This window comes from Cucurbita pepo, chromosome LG17 (genome assembly GCF_002806865.2).
Source record: "Cucurbita pepo subsp. pepo cultivar mu-cu-16 chromosome LG17, ASM280686v2, whole genome shotgun sequence".
Lineage (NCBI taxonomy): Eukaryota > Viridiplantae > Streptophyta > Magnoliopsida > Cucurbitales > Cucurbitaceae > Cucurbita > Cucurbita pepo.
The window spans coordinates 8436066-8457953 of NC_036654.1; the positions used below are offsets into that span (position 1 = coordinate 8436066).

General features: G+C 37.6%; 5 protein-coding genes across 8 annotated transcripts; 4 read left to right on the forward strand and 1 right to left on the reverse strand.

Annotated features, from left to right (window-relative positions):
• Positions 1-332: 332 nt before the first annotated feature.
• Positions 333-3786, forward strand: LOC111779261 (GTP cyclohydrolase 1). Of its 2 annotated transcripts, XM_023659376.1 has the most exons (3): positions 333-1120; positions 2151-2993; positions 3113-3584. In XM_023659376.1, the coding sequence occupies exons 1-3, from the start codon at positions 919-921 to the stop codon at positions 3241-3243; spliced, it is 1176 nt and encodes a 391-aa protein (XP_023515144.1). In that variant the 5' UTR covers positions 333-918; the 3' UTR covers positions 3244-3584. The 2 variants fall into 2 exon arrangements, with proteins under 2 accessions (XP_023515144.1, XP_023515143.1); XM_023659375.1 differs by having other exon boundaries at positions 334-1120; positions 2151-3786.
• Positions 3787-4656: 870 nt separating this feature from the next.
• On the forward strand, positions 4657-5229 carry LOC111778839 (S-protein homolog 1-like). The gene has a single exon (XM_023658820.1). The coding sequence runs from the start codon at positions 4684-4686 to the stop codon at positions 5227-5229; it is 546 nt and encodes a 181-aa protein (XP_023514588.1). The 5' UTR covers positions 4657-4683.
• Positions 5230-5686: 457 nt separating this feature from the next.
• On the reverse strand, positions 5687-11513 carry LOC111778628 (chloroplast envelope quinone oxidoreductase homolog). Its single transcript, XM_023658558.1, has 4 exons — positions 11355-11513; positions 10391-10532; positions 8153-8244; positions 5687-6626 (listed from the first exon to the last, which is right to left on the reverse strand). The coding sequence occupies exons 1-4, from the start codon at positions 11418-11420 to the stop codon at positions 5937-5939; spliced, it is 990 nt and encodes a 329-aa protein (XP_023514326.1). The 5' UTR covers positions 11421-11513; the 3' UTR covers positions 5687-5936.
• A 2247-nt stretch (positions 11514-13760) lies between these two features.
• Positions 13761-17486, forward strand: LOC111778397 (UV-B-induced protein At3g17800, chloroplastic-like). Of its 3 annotated transcripts, none has more exons than XM_023658192.1 (3): positions 13761-14254; positions 15994-16817; positions 16986-17486. In XM_023658192.1, the coding sequence occupies exons 1-2, from the start codon at positions 13884-13886 to the stop codon at positions 16796-16798; spliced, it is 1176 nt and encodes a 391-aa protein (XP_023513960.1). In that variant the 5' UTR covers positions 13761-13883; the 3' UTR covers positions 16799-16817; positions 16986-17486. The 3 variants fall into 3 exon arrangements, with proteins under 3 accessions (XP_023513960.1, XP_023513959.1, XP_023513957.1); XM_023658191.1 differs by having other exon boundaries at positions 17014-17486; XM_023658189.1 differs by lacking the exon at positions 16986-17486 and having other exon boundaries at positions 15994-16940.
• Positions 17487-17833: 347 nt separating this feature from the next.
• On the forward strand, positions 17834-20917 carry LOC111778396 (galacturonosyltransferase 8-like). The gene is made up of 3 exons (XM_023658188.1): positions 17834-18117; positions 18493-19740; positions 20453-20917. The coding sequence occupies exons 1-3, from the start codon at positions 17944-17946 to the stop codon at positions 20726-20728; spliced, it is 1698 nt and encodes a 565-aa protein (XP_023513956.1). The 5' UTR covers positions 17834-17943; the 3' UTR covers positions 20729-20917.
• Positions 20918-21888: the final 971 nt, after the last annotated feature.

A 21888-nucleotide genomic window follows, 5' to 3' on the forward strand; every position in this document is an offset into this window, starting at 1 on the left:
TTTAACCCATTTTAATTTTGAGGAATCGAGAATGCCCCTGAACCTCGTTTAGCTAACAGGGATAAATTTCTTACTGCTATTTCTTTATTTAAATGAGGATTCTCGAGCGGAACAATTTTTTTTAGGGCTTCGAATTAAATAAATCTCGAGAGCCATCGAAGAACAACGATAAACTAAACAATTAGGGTCGAATCTTAAAAGTTTTAATGAATTAATTAAAAAAGGAAACGAATCAAATTGAAAACTTTTGTTTATCCTCAAATTTTTGTGTGTGTGGTTGCTTCAAGTTCTTGAGATCCACAAAAAAGCGAAACGAAGTGGCCCATCGATCCATCAACCATTCACATAAACATTCCGCGCCCCCTTCACCGCTTTCTGCCGCAACTTTTCCATCAATCCCATAACCTTTTTTTGCCCTTTTGCGACGGAATCTTATTCTCCGTGGCGCCATTTAAGCGCCATTCTCTTTTCCCATAGCGATCTCTCAACAAGATAAGAAGACCCTTGTGTACTTTGGTGGGCTGAGAGCTCATGAAGCAATCAGGATCTTATTAGTTTCTTAGAATTTCTCTTACACAAGCCCTTTACACTCACTTAGTTCATTCAATTTTCATTGTTTCCCCTTTTAGGGCTTGTTTTTTTTTTTTTTTTTTTTTTTAAGGTGANGTTTCTAAGGTGATTTCTGTATCTGGACGCATTGTCTTACCGATTCTTCTTTGATTTGTCGCTTTGTTTTCATAAATATAGCAATATTTAGTCGTTGCCCCAGTAGTGGTGTTCATTTGATGAGTTGGGTATCCTGTTCGTGCGACGAGTCTTTCCTTCTACCCCTGATCTGATCTGAGTGTGGATAGTTTTTGGAGTTGGGTTTATTGATTTTCCCTTTGTTTGGGATTTGGTGAAGATTTCTTGGCGGCAATGGACGCTTCCGGTGAAGAACTTTCAGATTTGGAGGTTGAGAATGAAGCGAATCATTGCGGGTTTGAGGAAGAACCTGAAACTATTGCTATAATGGATGCCGTGAAAGTTTTGTTGCAGGGTTTAGGGGAAGATATCAACCGAGAGGGCATCAGAAAGACCCCTTTCCGTGTGGCCAAGGCTCTTAGAGAAGGAACAAGAGGTGAGAATTGCCTTATTTCATAGCCTTCGTTTTAGTAGTGCAAGCCTCTGAGAGGCATTAGTTTATTGAGAATTGTGAGTTTTGTCTGTTGTTTATGAGTTTGTATTGGAACTATCCATTTTGAAAAGTCTTTTAGTTCTTTAGGACAAAGAGTCTATCAAACTGGCTTAAAATTGAAGTCTTATGCCAAATTTGAAGAATAGAATTCAATGGATTACTGCTACAAACTTGAAATTTCACAATTTTGATGATGATATTGACTGGGTTTGTTGTATTTGTGCATAGAAGGATATGAATTCCAGGGTTTTTCTTGATGTATAGTTTGTTTCAGAACACATTCTGAGATTAGGTGTAACAGCCGGGCTTCCCTTCAAGATTTTAAAACACGTCCTTTAGGGAGAGGTTTCCAGACCCTTATAAGAAATGTTTCATTCCCCTATCCAACCAATGTGGGATCTCACAATTCACCACCCCCTTCTGGGCCAGCGAGACGCTGATACTCGTTCCCTTCTCCAATCAATGTGGGACTCCCCAATCCACCTCCTTCGAGGCTCAGTGTCCTTGCGGACACACCACTTTGTGTCCACCCCCCTTTGGAGCTTGGCCTCCTCGCTGGCACATTGCTTAGTGTCTAGCTCTTTTACTGTTTGTAACGGCCCAAGCCCACTGTTAACAGATATTGTCCTTTTTTTGGGTTTTCCCTTCCGGGCTTCCCTTCTAGATTTTATAATGCGTCCTTTAGGGAGAGGTTTCCATGCCCTTATAAGAGATGTTTCGTTCTTCTCTTCAATTAACGTGTGATCTCACATTAGGAAAGTTTGAGATATCGGTTTTGAGAATTATCCTTATTTTGTCTCATTTTTACTGCATTGAATTTGTTCATGCTATGCACGACTTGGCATATATCACCTGGATGGAGTTTTGGTTCTAAAGGACTCGTGAAATCGGATAATTGTTGTAATGAAAATTTTCATCTCTTCATTCATATACTTCACTGCAATTTGTATAACTGAATACAAATTTATTTCAGGCTACCGACAAACAGCGAAGGACATCATTCAAAGTGCTTTGTTTCCTGAAGCTGGACTACATAATAGTGTTGGTCAGGCTGGAGGTGCAGGTGGGATTGTGATTGTTCGAGATCTCGACTTCTTCTCGTACTGTGAGTCATGCTTGCTTCCATTTCAAGTGAAATGTCATGTGGGTTACGTTCCATCTGGTCAGCGAGTTGTAGGGTTGAGCAAGCTCTCTCGAGTAGCAGACGTGTTTGCGAAGCGACTTCAAAAGCCTCAGCGTCTGGCTGATCAAATTTGTTCAGCTCTACACCATGCTATCAAGCCAGGAGGTGTTGCTGTTGTACTGAATTGTATGCACATCCATTTTCCCAGCTTGGAGTCGGTCTTTCTCGATTCGAAATCCTCGGGATGGATCAAGTTGCATGTTCAATCTGGTTCGGGAGCTTTTGAAAGCCAAGATGCTGATGCCTGGATGGACTTCTTCAGCCTTTTAAAACTTAGAGGCTCAGATCTGAGAAAAGCTTGTGCATCAAATGCTCAAGTTTGGTGCCCATCTCATTTTCCTTGTGCTTCTAAATTCTCGACCAAAATTGAATCGATTAACCCGAGAATGACCTCTGCTGTGACGTCGATTTTGAAGTCATTAGGTGAAGACCCATCAAGAAAAGAGCTTCTTGGAACACCTGGTCACTTTGTGAACTGGCTAATGAACTTCCAAAACTGTAATGTTGATATGAAGACGGATATGAAAAAGCTCAATGGCTTTGCTAATGGTAGAACTCATCTTGAACACGAGAACGGTAACCTCTCCGACAAACAGATTCAATCAGAGATGAATTTCTTGTTCTGGTCTCAATGTGAGCACCATTTACTCCCCTTTTACGGCGTCGTGCACATAGGATTCTTACGAGCTGATGGGCTCGCTCCCTTTGAGAAATCACTTCTAAACTCGGTAATACTTTTTTATGGTTTGAAGCTTCAAGTTCAGGAGAGAATGACCAGACAGATAGCAGAGACAGTTTCATCATTAGTAGGAGCAGACGTGATAGTCGTTGTCGAGGCAAGTCATACCTGTATGATCTCAAGAGGAATCGAGAAGTTCGGTAGCACGACAGCTACAATCGCTACACTCGGTTGGTTTTCATCCAACGCAGCTGCAAGAGCCATGTTCTTGCAGAGCATTCCAAAAACTACCATTGGTGAACTGTAAGTTCAAGCTTATGACTTCCTCTTTTCATTTTTCGGGAGGTTTTTACTCGATGCCGTTGCACCGATATTGGCACGGCTTCTTCCCGATACCTTTTTGCAATAAACTCTTGGGTCGTGCCGAAAGCATTTAGAAGTTCTACTCAAATTGATTAGTAGCAGCATACACATTTGGTTGGAAGGAAGATATATATTTTGTGGGTCATCATCCCATTCATAGCCTATTGTAGTTGTTTTACAAAGGAATCCAAAAGGGATACCATTTATACTCTGTTTTGTTGGTTAGGAGGCCAGGAGTGATAGCATTTTACCAGTTTCCATGGCCAATTTTGGTGCAATTTCTTATCTAAGATGTATCTCAATAAAACCTATATGTATTCCAAACCACAATTTGCCTATCTCTTTCCCCTCTTGGGGTCAAGTTCTGATTTCTAGACAGGGAAATGTTGTGTTTTGGACTGTAGTAGGTCGTCATCGACTTCAATGGCATCGTTATCTTTGACTTTATTGAGACATATCTGGTGTGTTCGAAGACTCTGAAGATACCCTTTCTATGCTATCGAGACAATAATAACACTCATCTTTCTGACCGAAGAATTTGTTGGAGTCCACCGTAGTGAGGAGTTGAAGTATGCCAGCGGTCTAGGCTACACAGTGCTCCCGAGCTCAGGCTACCTCTTTCAACACTCTTGGGGTCAAGTTCTTTCTAGAAAGGGAAATGTTCTCTTTTGGATTGTAATAGTCTATCATCGACTTCGATAGCATCTTTATCTTTGGCTCTATTGAGGCATATCTGGTGTGTCTGGAGATTCTGGAGATACCCTTTCTACCCTATCGAGACAGTAATAACACATATCTTTCTAATCGAAGAATTTGTTTGAGTCCACCATAGCGGGGAGTTGAAGTATGCGAGAGGTCTAGGCTACACAGTGCTCTCGAGCTCAGGCTACCTCTTTCAAAGAAAGGAAAGACCATTCAAGAATTTTGTTAGCTCATGAGTTATGAATTTTAAGAAGTGTCTAAGGTCGTTGATTCCAATCTTTTCTTGTGAGATTTTCTTCTTTCTATCAAAAATTTAAATATCGGGTTTGAACCAAACAAATTATCAATTGATGACCATTTTAAAGTGTTTCTTTTTTTGTTTGCACCATATTCTGGCTACAATCATTCAAAAATGCATGAACCCCGAGATTTTCATAAAAGAAAAGAGCAAACCCTAAATAGAACAATAGAACGATACGGGCATGCAAGGAAAGTAGTTTATTATTTTATTATTTTCATTCTAATTATATGAATCAAATAAACTTGTTTCCTTCTAAAGCAAATGGATTAGCCTATATTATGAATCATTTGCAGATGAATCAAAAACCATATACTCAGGGACTTCAAGAACCAAACCCAAATCAAGGGACAAGCAATATGAGCTCAACCTATGAGAAAAAGAGGCATCTGAAAGCAGCAGCCTTCTTGCTTGGGCTGCTGGCTTCGGCACTGACTCAGCCATTGGCAATGGCAATCGGCATTGTGCCCATCCAAAAGTGGCGTGTTCATGTGGTTAATAGGCTGAATAATGCGACTTTGTTTGTGCATTGTAAGTCTAAAGATGACGATTTGGGATTCCATAATCTAGTTGGTGTTGGCTCTGAGTTTCAATGGAGTTTCAAGAACAACCTTTGGGCAACAACGTTGTTTTGGTGCTTACTAAGAAAGCCGAATGCCTACGTGTCTTTTGAAGCGTTTTGGATTGAGAAGACACATATTTGGCTCAATTATAGGTGTCATGGTGGAAACTGCATTTGGACTGCTAGAGAGGATGGAGTATATTTGAGAAACAATCCCGATAGTGTTGATGAGCGTGTTCATAAGTGGAAGGTAAAGTCTATTTGATTTGTTAAAGTTGTCCCGTGATACAACAATTTCGTGCGTAGTTCTTATGTCGGTATACTTTTTATATATGAGACAACCCGAGCATTGAGGTATATTACCTTCGATCAACCCTATCATGCATGTTGTTGAACGCAAGAAAAAAAAAGTTTTAGTTTTTATGACTCAAATATATTTGATCTTAATTATACTTCTATTAACGTTATTTTGTCGTTTGAGTTTACCAACGACCATAACTTCTTGTTTATACGTTGATTGTAGGACTTCTCATAATCCGTTTTACCGACAACCATAACTCAAGAATATCGCCCGACTATAAACAAGTCTACAAAAGTGTGTTCAAACAAGCTTCAAAACCTTTGTCTTGGCGTTCGTTTGGTTCATGAAGTTTATCGTCGTCGAATTATAAAGCGGACTTAATCTTCATCTCCATTTGCTTCCCTTACAAAAACTATATATATTTCCACAAATTTATACATCTTCTACCTTCATTCTTTTAAGATTTTGTGTTCATAAGAACTTACATGAAAAAGATTCAGTACGTACAGGACTTGTAAACATTAAAATATGATGGACAAAAAAAAAAGGATAATCTCTAGTAGTTAATAATACATTTAGAAATACATAATTCACAACTATCATGCTGTATGATTCAATAACATGCCACACAATTCACAAGCCAAGAAAAGCTTAAAGGACATCGTGTTCACCTACGGCTCCACGACGATTTTACCAGTGGCATGGCCATCCATGCTTTTTGCCCAAGCATCCTCAGCATTGCTGAGAGGATACCGTGAATCGATCACGGTCTTCAGCTTCCGTTCCTTGATCAAATTCACAAGATAGCACAGATTCTCACTCTTGAAAGACATCAACAATGGTACCAGCTGCTTCTTGGAGAAGGTAAGTTTCTTAAAGGCAGAAGATATCATGGTAGAAGGGTTTGGAGTAATGTCTATTACTTTACCATTAGGACTCAAGTTTGGTTCAAATACAGACCATGGGATCCCTGTTGCACAATGAACCACTGCATCATACTTCTTACCTGATGGGCTCTTCAAGGCTGCCCCTTCTGGTGTTTTGTAGTCAATAACCTCGTCTGCTCCCAAGCTTTTCACAAACTCGATATTACGGGCACCGCAAGTAGCTGTCACATGTGTGTTTCCCAACTTTGCTAGCTGAACAGCGTAATGTCCAACACCGCCAGATGCAGCAGTGATGAGAATGTTTGCTTGAGGGCCACTTCCATCAAGTTTGATCCCAGCAGCTTGGGTGAGAGCCTGGTGAGCTGTCAAAGCTGCGACAGGTAGAGAAGCACCATCAGCTGCTGTTACTTCGGGAGGCCTATAAACTGTCTTCGACTCCTTTCCTACAGCATATTCAGCTAGTCCACCTCCAGTCTATCATTGTAATATAAAATTTTCGTAAGATGAACACTTCCAATAAAATGAATCAACAAAATATCATAGGATTCAAAATTGGTTCAAGTTTAATCGAATAGTAAGGTTGTTCTGACCCAATTGTTTCACAATTCAACAGTTCAGTTCAGAATGAAGCTAATAGATCTCCTATTAAATGTGTGTATTGGCATAGGCGCAAGAGAAAGGAGGATGAGGAAAAATAAGTCGTTATGAGTTAGTTCATAGGGTGGGACCCGAAACACATTGAGTTTGAATTGTGCTGTGGAGATATATAATTTGTAAGAGAGACTTGGAGGGGTACTTTTCTGGTTAGATTGTCTGAGAGAATTGTATTTGGGAGAGAAGGGAAGCTCTCTAAACCTTTCACTCAGATCTTCCCTCGACTCAGTACCTCTATTGATAAATAATTCCTATTCTTATCAATATTGGTATCCGAGCAAGTTTGTGACTGGGAATGCCTACTTGAACAGAATCTCGAACAGAGACTATGGAAGGAAGAATGAATGAGTTGCGGAGCTTGATAGCAAAGGAGGTGGGTTCAACCCGTGAGACTATTAAGACACGGATGATGAATGAGCAGTGGCAAGAGCCTGACTGAGGCAATAAGGGAATGGAGGAGGTGTTTGTGCAGTTCGAAGGGATGAGGCAAACGGAGGAAATAGCCCTAGTGGGAAAGAAAGGGGTAAGAGACCCGGCAAAGGTGATGTTAGATTTAGGAAGGAATAGCAGAGAATTGAACCTGAGCAAACCGTTGGCACCAATGTTTGATCTTCGACTGAGGAAATTGGAGATTCTGGTCTTTGAAGGTGAAAATTCATATGGGTGGATCCAATTCAAAAGTCATTTTGTGGTTAACAAATTGGCTGAATCAGAAAAACATGAAGTTGCAGTGTTGTGCTAGAATGGTATAGCCTTGAAATGGCATCAACAGGAGGTGTCGACAACCAATCAGAACCTGGAAAGAATTTTGACGACATGTTCTTCAATGGTTTTAGCCAACGAATCAAGGTACGTTACAAGAACAATTTTTGCCTTTGTGGCAGGATATATGACGATGGAGGAATATTGTGATAAGCTTGAGGAATATTACGGGTCATTGGTGTTGCTAGATGACGATACCCTAGAAGAGAAGTTCAATGATGGGCTGAATGAAGATATAGAAGTGGAAATGAGGATAATTTACCTGTCGGGCTGACATTGCAAATGGAAATGGCCCAGAAGATTGAAGACAAGTTATTGCATCAGAAGGGGAAAGGGGATTCAAATTGATTAGGGTCTACAGATACCGTTCCAGTCGTTGCCCCTGCCTCATTTATGTTGGGTTTCACATTAAATTCTTTGGATTGAAGGAATTAGGAAAGAGTCAACCGGACTGTACAAGAGGCTAACGGAATCGAAGTTGCAGAGTAGGAAGGAGAAAGTCATGATTTTATTTAATCAATTACCAACATGTTCCTTGTTCAGTCGGACAAAATTAACCGTACAAAAGGTGAATGATGACTTACAGCATGGCTACCAAAAGTTACAACTTTGTCCCCAGCTTTTAAGCTTTTGACTCCTGCTCCAACCTCTATGACTTCTCCAGCAATATCAGTACCTATTTCAAATTTGTAAGGGAAATGAAGTAACAAAGAGAAGACAAATCAACTGTATTTGTTTCCTAAAGAAAAATTGCAGGAATAAACAAAATCAGGAGTAAACAGATAGAACTTCCAGGAAGTCTTAAAGCTAAATTTAAGATACCAGGTCCATTGCCAAGGTTAAAAACAAATTTAGTTGAGAAGATTCTATTGCATTCTGCATCTATCTTGAAGTCGTATTTTATTTATAACAAAAATAAACATGAAAGCATGTTTTTGAAGAACAGAACAATTGTCTACTCAAAAAATTAGTTTCTACAGACTGTCCAAGCCTAGATATAGATTTTAGAAAGGAAAAAAAAAAAAAAGTGTGTTCTTGTAATTGTTTTTAGAACTACCAACTACCATCAGTGGTCAAGAAGAGTTATGGAGAAGATAAAGGACTTAAAGAAAATAGTTTCAACTCATGGTGGTCACCTTCCTAGAATTTATTATCCTACAAGTTATATTGGAAACCAAACGTACTAGCATCAAGTGGTGGTCCCACAAGAATAGTCAAGGTGTGAGCAAGCTGGCTTGGACACTGGCGGATATAAAAAAAAAAACAGAGGAAAAGTTACTTGTAATATCAAAAAGATTTAAGAGTTCGGCAAGTCTTAATTGCTCTATGTCAGATGGTAACTGCTGCATATTCCAAGTTTGGTCAATCAGATTCATCAGCAAAATATTTGGTGCGTTAATATTTTTTTAAGGATGGAATTATCAATAGGCACACTAATCAAACGTACACAGTCTTGATTCCTAAAAAAGCAGGGCCTTAGATAGCATCAGAAGCCTATATAAATTAATCTCCAAGATCATTCTCGCAAAGATTGAGATTGGTACTTGATGTTGATTAAACTACCTATTTCAATAAAGGGGCGGCCAACTATGCAGCAGATTATTGATTGAATAAACTAGGTCAGATAATAAACTTCACTTGGTTAGGAGAACTCTTTTTTTTTTTAGTAGCTGATCCTTTTAAGTATTTTGCTGATTCAAATTTAATTGAAGCGTTTAAGGTAGAGAGAAACTCATCCCTAATTTAAGAATGACACAGTTGAGAGCTTTGTTCAGGTGAGATGGATACGTTGAAAAAAAATATATCCCCAATATTCTGTAAGTTTTTGCAGGAATTTGGGGGGGGATAAAACCAATATTCTTCTTGTTTTATAATAAATAGAGATTTATCAGCAGAGTAGCCAACAGTCTGGGGAGAGGAAAACCCCCACCCAACAACCCACAAAAGAATGCCCTTCCAATCTAAAATAACCTTCAGAAAACTATAGTTATAAAAAATAAATAAATAAATAATCCGTGGTTTGAGCATCGCTGCACACAATATCAATATTCATAATACTTCTAGTCCGTAATAACAATTTTAGACACATTTTTAATCCATGTAGAAAACCTGGTGGAAAAGGTCAACAACATATTTATTGTTTTGGAAGTTTTTTCCAAAAAGTTTAGGCATAGAATTGATAATCATAAAGTTTTCTGGCAGATATACTAGTTTCAGGCACATTTTTAGTACAATTCAAAGCAACAAGAGGAAACTTATAAAAGGACCTAATTCTTTCACCATCAAATTAAATTGGAAGTTCTACATCCATGTTGGTGATTCGATCTTCTACAAACCCTAATAATCAGATGGCCTTGATTTAGTGGGAGGGTTTGCCTCCAAAAGAAGTGTTAGCATGGGTGAAGATACATCTCTCTTATTTTTCTTCTTTTCTCCTTGAAGACGAGGTGAATTTAGGGGATAGAGGTATTGATAGAAAGAATCCAATCTAGTTCACTTGTACTGAGAAAAAATCATGTGAGCCGAAGTAGTATGAAGATTATTGCTAGGCATTAGTTAGCTAACAAGTCTATAAGTCATCCGTGTGCTTACATTTCTGTATTAGAGTACATTTTTTATTAACTAACAAGCCTATGAAGATTTTTTAATTTTATATATGTATAATTTAAGGATGATATTCAAATTTTGAAATCCCACCCGCTCACTTCCGACTTTACCAACCCATGCCTAAACTTATTTCACTTAATACGTCATACTTCAAGCTTTTAGAGCAAGAATTCAGGTCATACATTCATAACATCAACCATAAGTAAGTGAAGTACCAGGAATATGAGGGAACTTGCGAGGAAGAAAGGGACGTATCAGTCCCTTCTGAATTTTCCAATCAATTGGATTCAAACTAACTGCTTCCACTTTTACCAAAACCTCATCAGAGTTGGGTCTAGGAACGGGAACTGTCACATGCTGCAGGAAGATAAAGACACATCAAGTAAAAATCCAGTTTACCATTGGTTTCTTATCTAAGAAAATTAAAATATAAGAGAAGTTCCAGCATATTATCATAAAAGAAATAGACTCACTGCTGTTAAAGAACTTAAAATGGAATCAACACCTTCCTAATCCTAGCCCAAGTTCTTCAACTAATCAAAGGGTTGTTCGTAACCAGTTTTAACCATTTTGGGGTTTCCAAAACATTAATGAAGAAGCATAAGCTACTAGTGACTAAAAATCATAGCCAAAAAGCATGTTTATTAGGGAAAATGAGTGTTGCAGTCATGGTGTAATTACTTCGGCGATTCCCCGTTGACTTAAGCCATGCCTTCATCCATCGATATATCCAAAATTACATTCATATTCCTAAAAAAACGAGTCAAAACCAAAAGATTTAAACACCCGATCAGCAGTCGATGTATTCAACCGCATATATTAAGCCGAAGACCGGAGTATTTCAATTTTCAATTGAGTTCAATGGCCTGGTTTGAATTACTAGCTGCAACTTGAAATTACTAGTCAACGAATAATGCAAACAATCAAAAACAACTAAAAAAGAGAAGAAATTACATAGCTTCATCGGAAAGAATCGTCCCTCGATAAAGTACCAATTACTAAATTTCATTTGGAATTCCATGAGGTAGAGAGGGAAACCGAAGAAAAAAAATCATTCAGAAAAAGATATAAACGGACTAGCAATCAATAGAAGCAGCAACAACAACAACATACATAAATCTAAACTAATTTGAAATCAAATAAGCAAGTAATAGGAGCGAAACAGAAGGAAGGATTAACCTTGAGAGCAGCTGATCCACCGCCATAGGCTTCATACAGAACCGCATTCATTAGCTTCGAAGCCATGGCCACCGCAACCGACAATCGAAGGTTCTTGATTTTGCGTTTACGCCGCTATACAAAGTGCTAGAACTATAGAATTTGATAAGATTTTATTTTCATCCATTCACCGATTTGCTAATTTGTTTTTCCCAAACCATTTCAAAAAAAAATTAATTTAAATATATTTTTAAACTTTAAAAAATATTTAATAAATATCTTATTTTCAATTTTAGACCACTTTAATTTTTAATAAAATTAAAATATTGATGTATAAAATAATTATTTATTTAAGGTCTACCATTCAATTCTAATATATTTTTTTAATGCATTCAGCGTATAATATAATATAATATATATATATATATATATATATATATATATCCTATTTTAAATGAGAAAAATAGTGTTATTTTCCCGGTAAAATTAAATTTATTTGGGTTAATCGAGTTGAATTTAACCGAATCTTTTGAACAATTTTACCAACAATTCTCGAGTGAAATGACCTAAGATACGTGTTAATTACCAAATAGCTCAAAAGTTTTCGTTACTGAGTTATAGTAAATTTAATCATATCAACGTTATTTTAATATACACACCTGGTACAAGCCAAGCCCCTTTGATTCGGTAACAAGAGTCGGTTATAGAATAGTCTTTTGGTCAGCTTTTCCATTCTTTTAGACTTTCTGGCCGGTAGGCTTTTATAGCAGACCTGTCTTGCTGACAGGGAGGATATGAAAGATCCCTATGTTCCGACTTCCAAAGGCGATCCTAAGGGAAGAAGAATGAAAGGGATAAGGCTGGGACCCCGGGACATTGGCTTCTGCCAACAGTGGAAAAGGGATTGTAGTAATTTCGGTTTTATACGACTTGGAATGGCTCTCTCATGTTGAGAAATTCTATCTAGTGGCATTCGATCACAAAATCCATTGACAGTAGAATGAATTTATCAGTTGTGTCATCTAATTTCTTCTTCAACTGATCGAGCCATTTGCAAGTGACTAGCTCGGAATATTCCAGTAAAGAACGAGAAACCCTTGTCATAACCTAAAAAAAAAGAAAAACGTAACCGGCTGCTAACCGGACTCCACCTAAAAATTTTAGCATCAAAATCTCGTATATTCTTTATCAAAAAAATATAATGAAGCTTCTGGTTCAAGATTGCTGCGAAATCTACGGAGAGCAAATGGGATTAGAATCTCCCCGTGGTCCAAGTTGATGGATACTAGATTTGTGGTCGAGTCTCGAGCATACTAAATCATTTTGTTTTTTTTATATGTCTTTTTAACATAACTACGTCTCTCTTATCGACACGGCGAATGAGGAGTCTCGAGCATACCAAATATACATTTAGTTTAGTGTCAGGAAATTAATTAATTAATTTTTTTTTTTTATCAAACTATAATTATTAAATTATAATTTAATCAATTTTTTAATTAGATAACCTCGGATCCAATTAGAAACAATGACAACTTTGTTGTCGCTTTTTCCTTGTGGATAAGGGTTGTTTTTTACTGTAAGCCAGGCTGTAATTAATATAATTAAATAACAAATGTACATTAAAAAAATATCTTGGAATCTTTTTTTATTTTTTTTATTTTACCATTAAAATATAGAAAAGCTAAATTATTATAATTCGAAATAAAAAAAATTAAATTCCAACATGTTATTTTAATTAAATAATTTTACAAAATAATGGCTGACGTCTTGAGGCTATAAACAATGTTTATATATTTATTACTAATTTTATTTTATTTATCTAAATAAAATAGAACAATAATATTTATTATAATTAATTAATTAAAAAAAAAAAACCAATCATTTATGAGATACTTTAAATATCCAATTTTATTTAAAATCAGATATTTTAATGATTTAGTCAAAATGGAGAGAAATAAGGGCAGCCAATATAAAATATCTATATTTCTACATAAAAATAGAACTGAGTGTGAAAAGTCAAAAAACCCATTGAAGGAGTTAATTAGATGTGTATTTTGTAAGGACAAATTGGGAACACGAAAATCAATAATATCTCGAATGGGTGATACGTATACCACACGTGTGGGGCCATACTCCAAGCCGATAAGATGAGATGATAACGATAAGTCGATAAGCCGATAAGCCGATAAGCCGATAAGCCGATAAGTCCTTTCACCAAACGCATTTTCTTTATTTAATTAATTATTTATTTCTTCAATAAAAATGAAAATAATAATAAAAGGAAAAAGAAAAAGATCTTCCGCCTTCCGCGGTCGCTTCAATTATTAGTTATTAAATTAAAAAGAAAAGAAGAAAAATCGGATAAGGAAGCGGAATTCAGTTGAAAATTGAAGTGCGCGTCTATAAAAGCACCCCATGCACCCTTCCGTATTGTAACTTTTCTCCATCTTCACTCCCATTCTCAGCCCTATCCATTTTACTCGCTCTCTGTTCTTCCTCTCTGAACTTATCCTCTCTCCTTTTTTTGCAGAGCTTCAAGATTCCTGTTGAATGGACCATTGTCTCTCTTTCCATAAATCCTTCCCTCTCAAATCTTTTCCTTCTTCGATTCCTAAATCCAAGCCGCATCCCTTTTCCTCTTCAGATTTCTCCATCAGGTCCAGGTTCAGGTCCAGGACCAAGCCGAACTCCTTGCTCGTTCTTGCAAGTGCTGGAGCTAGTCACTGCGAGTTCGGTAGTTTGAATACTCCTTTGGACCCGAGGTCGTCGGCCGGGAAACATCTCAGTAGAGTTTTGCAGAACTATAGGCAGTTGTTCCATGTTTCCGTTGAGGATGAGTTGAAGCGCTTGGCTCATGATCGTGATGCTGCTCTTAATCGTATGGTTCTCGCCTCTGACTCCGATGAAGCCTTGCTGCATAGGTTTGTGTTTTTCGCCTTTCGGATTTTTGGATTTTTTGTTTTTGTATCTGAGTTGGACTTGTTTTGAATTTGAATGGTTCGGATCGTGTGTTTTACGATATGACTGAAAAATCTTCCTGGATTGAGGATGTCTGTTTCGTTATTGGATTGAATACGATCTCGATATATAGCCTTTTTTTTTTTTTTTTTGAATTGGTAAATTCTTTAAAGTAATTTCTCAAATATTTGGCCTACTAATATGTTAGTATGAATTTCATCATCATCCAGCATTTTTTTTTTTATTTTCTTAACATTATAGCCACTTAACTGTATGGATTTTGATTTATTACCGAGTTCTGGAAGAGTGTGGAAATAAGAGTCGAGATATTTTCCTTTGTTCACCTGATCTTTTGAGATGTAGGAGTAGTTGTTGATTCGTCACGTCTGGTAGTTTGTATGCAATTTTATCTCACTTTTTTCATCTATGATTAGAATATTCTGTATGGTTTGGTCAGATTCCTGTAACTGTAGACAACGAGGTTGACGTGATGGAATTAGAATTATACCGTGATTAGATCTTTCAAACTGGTGGTTCCTTTCTGGTACACCCTGTTTGGTTCTAAAGACCTATCGAGATAACTTGTTTTGTGGTTTCTATTGATGAAAATCATTACGTGAACTGATTGCCACATATTCATGCATAAAGAAAGATGGGGCAGGGGTTGAAAAACAACAAGAGAATGAGATATTTTTTGGCTTAGAAACATGTTATTAGAAGAGAAGCAGAGTTTGATAGAGATATCCCTTTCTATGAGGCACAAATCCAACTTACATTTAAACAACTGATGTTTATTCTGCTGCTCATTCAATGAAATTTTCCAGGCTGCTTGAGATGTTCTTTATAAGATGGGGTGGATTATGTTTGTGGAATAAATTATTCATTTATTTGCCCTGAATTTCTTCAGTCCTTTTCTGCTTCACCCAAGACTTTTCTTATTTCTTTATCTTTTCATTGCTTAGAACTATTATTACGTGTATTAGGTAGGTTCTATTTTCTTTTGCCATGGAAGGTAAGTAGTATCTGAGCGTTTTAATGAGTTGGATTCATTACTCCATCTTTGGTAATGTCTGCAGTTTTTCCTACTTATCGTTAGGGGTGCCTTATAAGGTTTCAGACTTCCAAGTCAGATGTTGGTAGTTTGTCATTTTATGTTTATAGAAGTATAATTTCAATTTTCGCCTGAACAGAGGAGTTGGTTTATGCATTGAGCTTGGATAGATCATCTGTTTAGTGAAAGCTAAACCCAAATGACACATTCCCTATAAGGGTGTGGAAATCTCTCGTGATCAAACATATTCATCTATTGTATTTGGATGGAAATAGGGGCAAGAAAGCTCTATGGAAAAAAGATGGTTGAGGTAACCGGGAGTTAGAATACAAGTCTAGGCTAAGTAAACCAATCAATAGTCTTGGTCCTATCGTTGAAAGTGGATCAATTATCAATAATATGAAGAAGTGACAATTCTAGGGGAAGCCCAATAGGGAAAACAAAGCCCAAAGAGAACAGTATCTGTTAGCTTTGGGCTGTTACAATTTTAGTGATCACTAGATTAGCTAGATGTAGTCACAAATGCATTTGGGTGTGCATTCGAACAGAAACATTGTTCGTTAATGGTCATCTAACATTCATATTGTTTGGTATTTAATTTAAGTTTGTGATGTAGTATTCATTTTTACCGTTGTCATATCTTAATTCCAGGAGGATTGCTCAATTGAAAGAACACGAGTGTCAAGTAGCAGTTCAAGATGTCATGTACATGCTCATTTTCTACAGATTTTCTGAGATCAGAGTTAATTTGGTACCCAAGCTGTCTAGATGTGTTTATAATGGAAGACTAGAAATTTGGCCATGCAAGGACTGGGAACTGGAGTCCATTTATGAGTTAGAGGTCCTGGAGATGATTAAAGAGCACATAACCACAGTGATCGGATTGAGAGCAGATTCGAGTGTCACGGACAATTGGGCTATGACGAACATTAGACAAGCGCATCTGGGGCGTGTTTACGTGGCCTCGATCTTATATGGCTACTTCTTGAAGTCAGCTTTATTGAGGCATCACCTGGAGCAAAAACTAGCCATACCAAACACACACCGTAATGGTACTCAGAAAACGCTCCTTCAGTTCCCTGAGATGTGTCTTTATGGATTTCGAAACCTCCTCTCGGGTCGTCTTAGCGACATGCTATCCGTGCCACAGCCCCAAGTGTTGAACAGCAACCAGGAGACAGAGCCAGAGAAGCTAAAGCGTTTCTTAACAGGGTTCGACTCCGAAGCGTTACAGAGATGTGCAAAGCTGAAATCCAAGGAAGCCTTGAACCTGATCGAAAACCATAGCTGCGCATTGCTCGGAAACGACGAAGCTGGTTTCTTCGAGAGCGATGAGGTGTTTGTGACTTCATTTGCAAGCTTGAAGAGATTGGTTTTGGAGGCAGTTGCTTTTGGTTCGTTCCTTTGGGATGCAGAGGAGTATGTGGACACCATATATAAGCTTAAGGAGAACTAATCAGCCGCCAAATTTCAAGGTATTCGTACATATAATGACACTTTTTGTCTGTATATAGGATGAGTTGCATCTGGCGCATTTTAGCAAAGTTCACCATTTGTATATGCTTCTATATATATAATTTCTTATGAATTTGAGCTCATGAATTCTTCTTAAATATAATCTCGTAGCTTATCTAATCAATCAGGGCGTTCCCGCTCCTAATCTATTTTCAGTCAAGCCTCAACGCCCTATAATCTTTCTGTCCAAGACTGACTTTGTCTTCATACCGAAAAAGCAACCAACTTGATAAGCCAACAGATCCGACGCATAGCTGCTTTGTGTGTATGCAACCATCAACCCCGCGTAGCATCATTCGACAATTTAGGTAACCCAATGTTTCAACAAGGCTCCTCTTAACGGTTTCTTACATGGTTCATTTTTTGTGCTTAGACCCATTGAAGTTTAGCCGCCCGAAAATGGGGAAAGTGTGAATACCATAAACTAAGGGTCAATCTTATACACATTACTCTAAACGAGTTAAAAATAAGGGAGAATATATGTTTCTTCCGGTTAGCTAAACGGAGTTGAAAACGAGAATTGTATTTCCTATCCCGTCCCTAAACAAAGTTGAAAACGAGAATTGTATTTCTTATCCCGTCCCTAAACAGAGTTGAAAATGAGAATTGTATTTCCTATCCCGTCCTTACCCTCGACTCTACCTAACCATATTAAAATTTTGATAAAAGGATTATGTTATAATTAATGCGTTGTTTAATACATTTTTTATTTTTATAAAATGAATAATATTAATGGAAAGAAACTGTCGGAGAAACCCAATTTCTGCAAATTCTCACCAATTATCATGAAATTTATAATCACTAAATGAAATATATGATTAATTAATACCGAAAATTTCATTAAATGTTAATTAATTGAGATTAAGTTGCTTTAAATAATATAAAAATAGTAATTAATTATGACAACAAGTTTTAATTTTTTGATAGGGACTCCTCCAATGACGCGCTTTTCAATTCCCTGTTCTCAATAAACACCGTCGCTGAGTTGTATCCCACTCTCACTCTCTCTCTCTCTCTCTCTCTCTCTCTCCCAAATCTCTCTCTGCTTCTTCTTCTACTGCCCGTCTCTCTCCTTCAGAGAGGAAAATGGCGAACCTGCGGATTGGTGGAAGAGCTGCTAATGGAGATCCTCTTCTTCAGACCTTTCTCAGAAGAATCTCCTCCTTCAGAGTCCTCGTCTCCGCCTTATCCCTTGCATTCTTCATCTTTCTCTCTTTCTCCTTCTTCTCCACCCACTCTTCCGATCTCGCGCCTCCTGTTGTAAGTTCTCCTGTTTAATTCTGTTCTTCCTCATTCTCAATTGATTTGAATTTCTGGTAATCCTTGTGATCTCGTTTTATTGCACTTTTCACTTCTGGTGTTTTAGTTTCGACTCGGTGTTTTGCCTCTAATTATGTATTGTTTTGTGTTTGAGTGTTTGGATCCGGTTTCCTTATATGTTCTTTCTTGAAATTGATGTGTTTTTTTTTCTTTTTTTGTTTCGCGAAGTGTGCATTTCTCGAGTTTGTAATGAAACGTTTGCTTTTTTCGGTTACTAACGTTTGTTTTGGGGTTTATTTTCTCTGGAATTTCGTTGGGGAGTGTTTTGAGTTGTGCTCTGAAGTGAATGTGTTTTGTGTGGTTTGATGAAATTAGGGTTACGATTCTGTTCCTTATCGGATCCATTCGAGAACGAGGCTTCCATTAGCTGTGAAATCGGACCCTCTCAAACCGCGGCTGGATCAGATCCGGAAGCAGGCCGATGACCATCGGGCTTTGCTTCACGCCTATGCCTCTTATGCTCGAAGGCTTAAACTGGAGTACGCGAAGCTTGTTAGGGTGTTTGCAGATCTTTCTCAGAACTATACGGATCTCAATAATAAACCTACTTATCGTAGTCTCTTTGAGCCTGAAACGGCTTCCGTCGATGAGGCTTTGGTTCGTCAGTTTGAGAAAGAGGTAAAAGAGCGTATTAAAGTTACGAGACAAGTGATTGCTGAAGCAAAAGAATCATTTGACAACCAACTCAAGATCCAGAAGTTGAAGGACACGATTTTTGCAGTGAATGAGCTGTTGACAAAAGCCAAGAAACAAGGAGCTTTTTCGAGTTTAATCGCTGCAAAGTCTCTTCCAAAAAGCTTGCACTGCATTTCAATGAGGTTGATGGAGGAGAGAATTGCACATCCAGATAAATATTCAGACGTAGGAAAACCAGTACCACCAGAAATAGAGGATCCAAACCTTTACCATTATGCAATATTCTCAGACAATGTAGTTGCTGCATCGGTGGTCGTTAATTCAGCTGTTAAGAATGCTCAAGAACCAAGCAAGCATGTTTTTCATGTTGTTACTGACAAGATGAATCTTGGGGCAATGCAAGTTATGTTCAAACTGAAGGACTATAATGGAGCTCACGTTGAAGTCAAGGCAGTGGAGGATTATAAGTTCTTGAATTCTTCCTATGTTCCAGTGCTTCGTCAGTTAGAGTCTGCAAATTTACAGAGGTTTTACTTTGAGAATAGTGTTGAAAATGCAACGAAGGATACAACAAATATGAAGTTCAGAAATCCCAAATATCTATCAATCTTGAACCATTTGCGGTTTTACTTACCTGAGATGTACCCAAAACTGCACAGAATTCTGTTTTTGGATGATGACATAGTAGTCCAGAAGGACTTGACTGGGTTGTGGAAGATCGATATGGATGGAAAAGTAATCGGCGCGGTGGAGACGTGTTTTGGCTCGTTCCATAGATATGCACAGTACATGAACTTTTCACATCCATTAATCAAGGAGAAGTTTGACCCCAAGGCATGTGCATGGGCTTATGGAATGAACTTCTTCGATTTGGATGCTTGGAGAAGGGAAAAATGCACAGAAGAATATCACTACTGGCAGAATATGGTAAGACTAACTGATTCTCGAATTGTTTTCTGAATGTTCATTTCCTTCATAATAAATTTTTCAGCAAATGTTTGGTCTGTCCCATTTCAAATATCGGACTTACTTTCAACTTACAATCTTAGTAACAGCTCAAGCTCACCGCTAGCATATATTGTCCTCTTTAGACTATCCATTCTAGGTTTCTCCTCAAGGTTTTAAAACGTGTCTACTAGAGAGAGGTTTCCATACCCTTATAAGGAATGCTTCATTCTCGGATCTCACAATCCATCTCCTTTGGAGGTCCAATGTCCTTACTGACTCGGTGTGTGGCTCAAATACCATTTGTAACAGCCGAAGTCTACCGCTAGTAGATATTATCCTCTTTGGGCTTTTCCTTCTAGGTTTCCCCTCAAAGTTTTAAAATGCGTCAACTAGGGAGAAGTTTCCATACCCTTATAAGGACATTCCGTTCCCCGCTCCAACCAACATGGATCTCACAATTTGGTTATCTTTTTCTGGTTTGTTGGACAACTTAGGCATCTATATTCAAGGGAGTGTTTCTTATGGCAACAATACTTAAGTGATTAGTGACAAATCTTTTTGATGTTTGATTATATACTTTTAATAGTTCTTTCAAGAGCTCTCTCCATTCCAATCAATCACTGGAGCCAAAAGTATGTTCTTTCTCCCATCCGCTCCTTATCTCTAACCTTTTAGTTTTTGTTGCATGCAGAACGAAAATCGGACCTTGTGGAAACTAGGGACATTGCCTCCTGGTTTAATCACCTATTACTCCACAACAAAGCCACTGGACAAGACATGGCACGTCCTCGGCCTCGGCTACAATCCCAGCATCAGCAAAAGCGAGATTGAAAATGCTGCAGTTGTGCACTTCAATGGGAACATGAAGCCATGGCTGGACATTGCCATCACCCAATTTCGGCCATATTGGACCAAGTATGTAGATTATGATTTAGAGTTTGTCCAAGCCTGCAATCTTGGCCTTTAAATTGTCTGATTATGCCTGCCTGTTCATCCATAGAGTGTTATAGGAGGAGAGATCTTGGCTCTGCTTGTCCAAAGGAAAGCATTAACCATTTGTAGCGCCCTATAAAAACCATCATTTTGACTCCCTTCTATTTGTTAAATAGGGATATTTGAGTTTCAAAGTAATTATATAATTTTTTTTTTAGCATGATATGAGATCTGTCGGTGTGGCATTATTGCTAAGTCAGCTTCAACGATTAATTTTGGGGGCCTACCTTTGAATATATGGTTAGATCCATCAAGTTTTCCCCCCTTAAAAAATTGCTTGATTTAATGGATTTTGAATCATGTCGGTGTATTATTGTTAATTATCGAATGCGCCATTGCCATCCAAATCCTGAACCTGAAATGAAAAACTGGTTGGCTGTGCTCGTTCGTTTCTATTATTAAGTCTTCCAAGTCTTTGGAAGAATGCATCCCGTCGTAGTTTCGACTCCTTCTAATAGTTTAGCACACTCTTTGTTGTTACTATGGGATCTTGAAGCACAAGTAGATTTTACTCGTTGGTGTCAATTAGGTGGTCTGTGGACTTTTGTTGCTCTACACGGTACTTTCGAACTAATAGGTTTCATGTTACGTTAATTTGAACTTCAATCTGTTCAATTGCGACCTTATAATGCTATCGCATTCTCGGGCCCAATTGCTGGATTTATCCACTAAGTTAATCTGGATAGTTTGATCCTTTGATCCTTGCGATTGTTAAACTTTACTGAAAATAATAATTATTTCTTTTAGAGTTTCAATTGATTCAATCTACAAAGTCAATTTTTTTTTTTTTTTTTAATGAAATTGTTAAGTTTGTATTTTGATTGGTTGTATCCATAATTCATATCTACATCAACCATCTCGAGCCATATGTTATTCGTTATCTATGAACATTGTCTTCTTAAGATCGATGGTGCTATTAATCATTTGTTTGGACAACTTTATTAAAACTTTTTAATTGATTAATCAATTATATAATTATTATTAAATTTATTTATCCATGATGTAATTTTAAAATTCCCAAATCCACGCCTAATAATGAAAGTTCATGCTTTAAAAAAAAAAATTATAATTGATTTATTTTTTGCCACGTCACCTCATGTATGACGTAGAAGCCCACGTGCGACAACTCGATGA

What these genes read in the sequence shown, in the direction of transcription:
- LOC111779261 (XM_023659375.1), top strand. Translation starts at nt 919, where the DNA reads ATGGACGCTTCCGGTGAAGAACTTTCAGATTTGGAGGTTGAGAATGAA. An exon ending in TCTTAGAGAAGGAACAAGAG is followed by an intron (nt 1,121 to 2,150) that starts GTGAGAATTGCC and finishes AATTTATTTCAG; the next exon opens with GCTACCGACAAACAGCGAAG.
- LOC111778839 (XM_023658820.1), top strand. Translation starts at nt 4,684, where the DNA reads ATGAATCATTTGCAGATGAATCAAAAACCATATACTCAGGGACTTCAA.
- LOC111778628 (XM_023658558.1), bottom strand. Translation starts at nt 11,420, where the DNA reads ATGGCTTCGAAGCTAATGAATGCGGTTCTGTATGAAGCCTATGGCGGT. An exon ending in GTGGATCAGCTGCTCTCAAG is followed by an intron (nt 10,533 to 11,354) that starts GTTAATCCTTCC and finishes ATCTTCCTGCAG; the next exon opens with CATGTGACAGTTCCCGTTCC. An exon ending in TAACTTTTGGTAGCCATGCT is followed by an intron (nt 6,627 to 8,152) that starts GTAAGTCATCAT and finishes TTACAATGATAG; the next exon opens with ACTGGAGGTGGACTAGCTGA.
- LOC111778397 (XM_023658192.1), top strand. Translation starts at nt 13,884, where the DNA reads ATGGACCATTGTCTCTCTTTCCATAAATCCTTCCCTCTCAAATCTTTT. An exon ending in GATGAAGCCTTGCTGCATAG is followed by an intron (nt 14,255 to 15,993) that starts GTTTGTGTTTTT and finishes TCTTAATTCCAG; the next exon opens with GAGGATTGCTCAATTGAAAG.
- LOC111778396 (XM_023658188.1), top strand. Translation starts at nt 17,944, where the DNA reads ATGGCGAACCTGCGGATTGGTGGAAGAGCTGCTAATGGAGATCCTCTT. An exon ending in CCGATCTCGCGCCTCCTGTT is followed by an intron (nt 18,118 to 18,492) that starts GTAAGTTCTCCT and finishes TGATGAAATTAG; the next exon opens with GGTTACGATTCTGTTCCTTA. An exon ending in ATCACTACTGGCAGAATATG is followed by an intron (nt 19,741 to 20,452) that starts GTAAGACTAACT and finishes TGTTGCATGCAG; the next exon opens with AACGAAAATCGGACCTTGTG.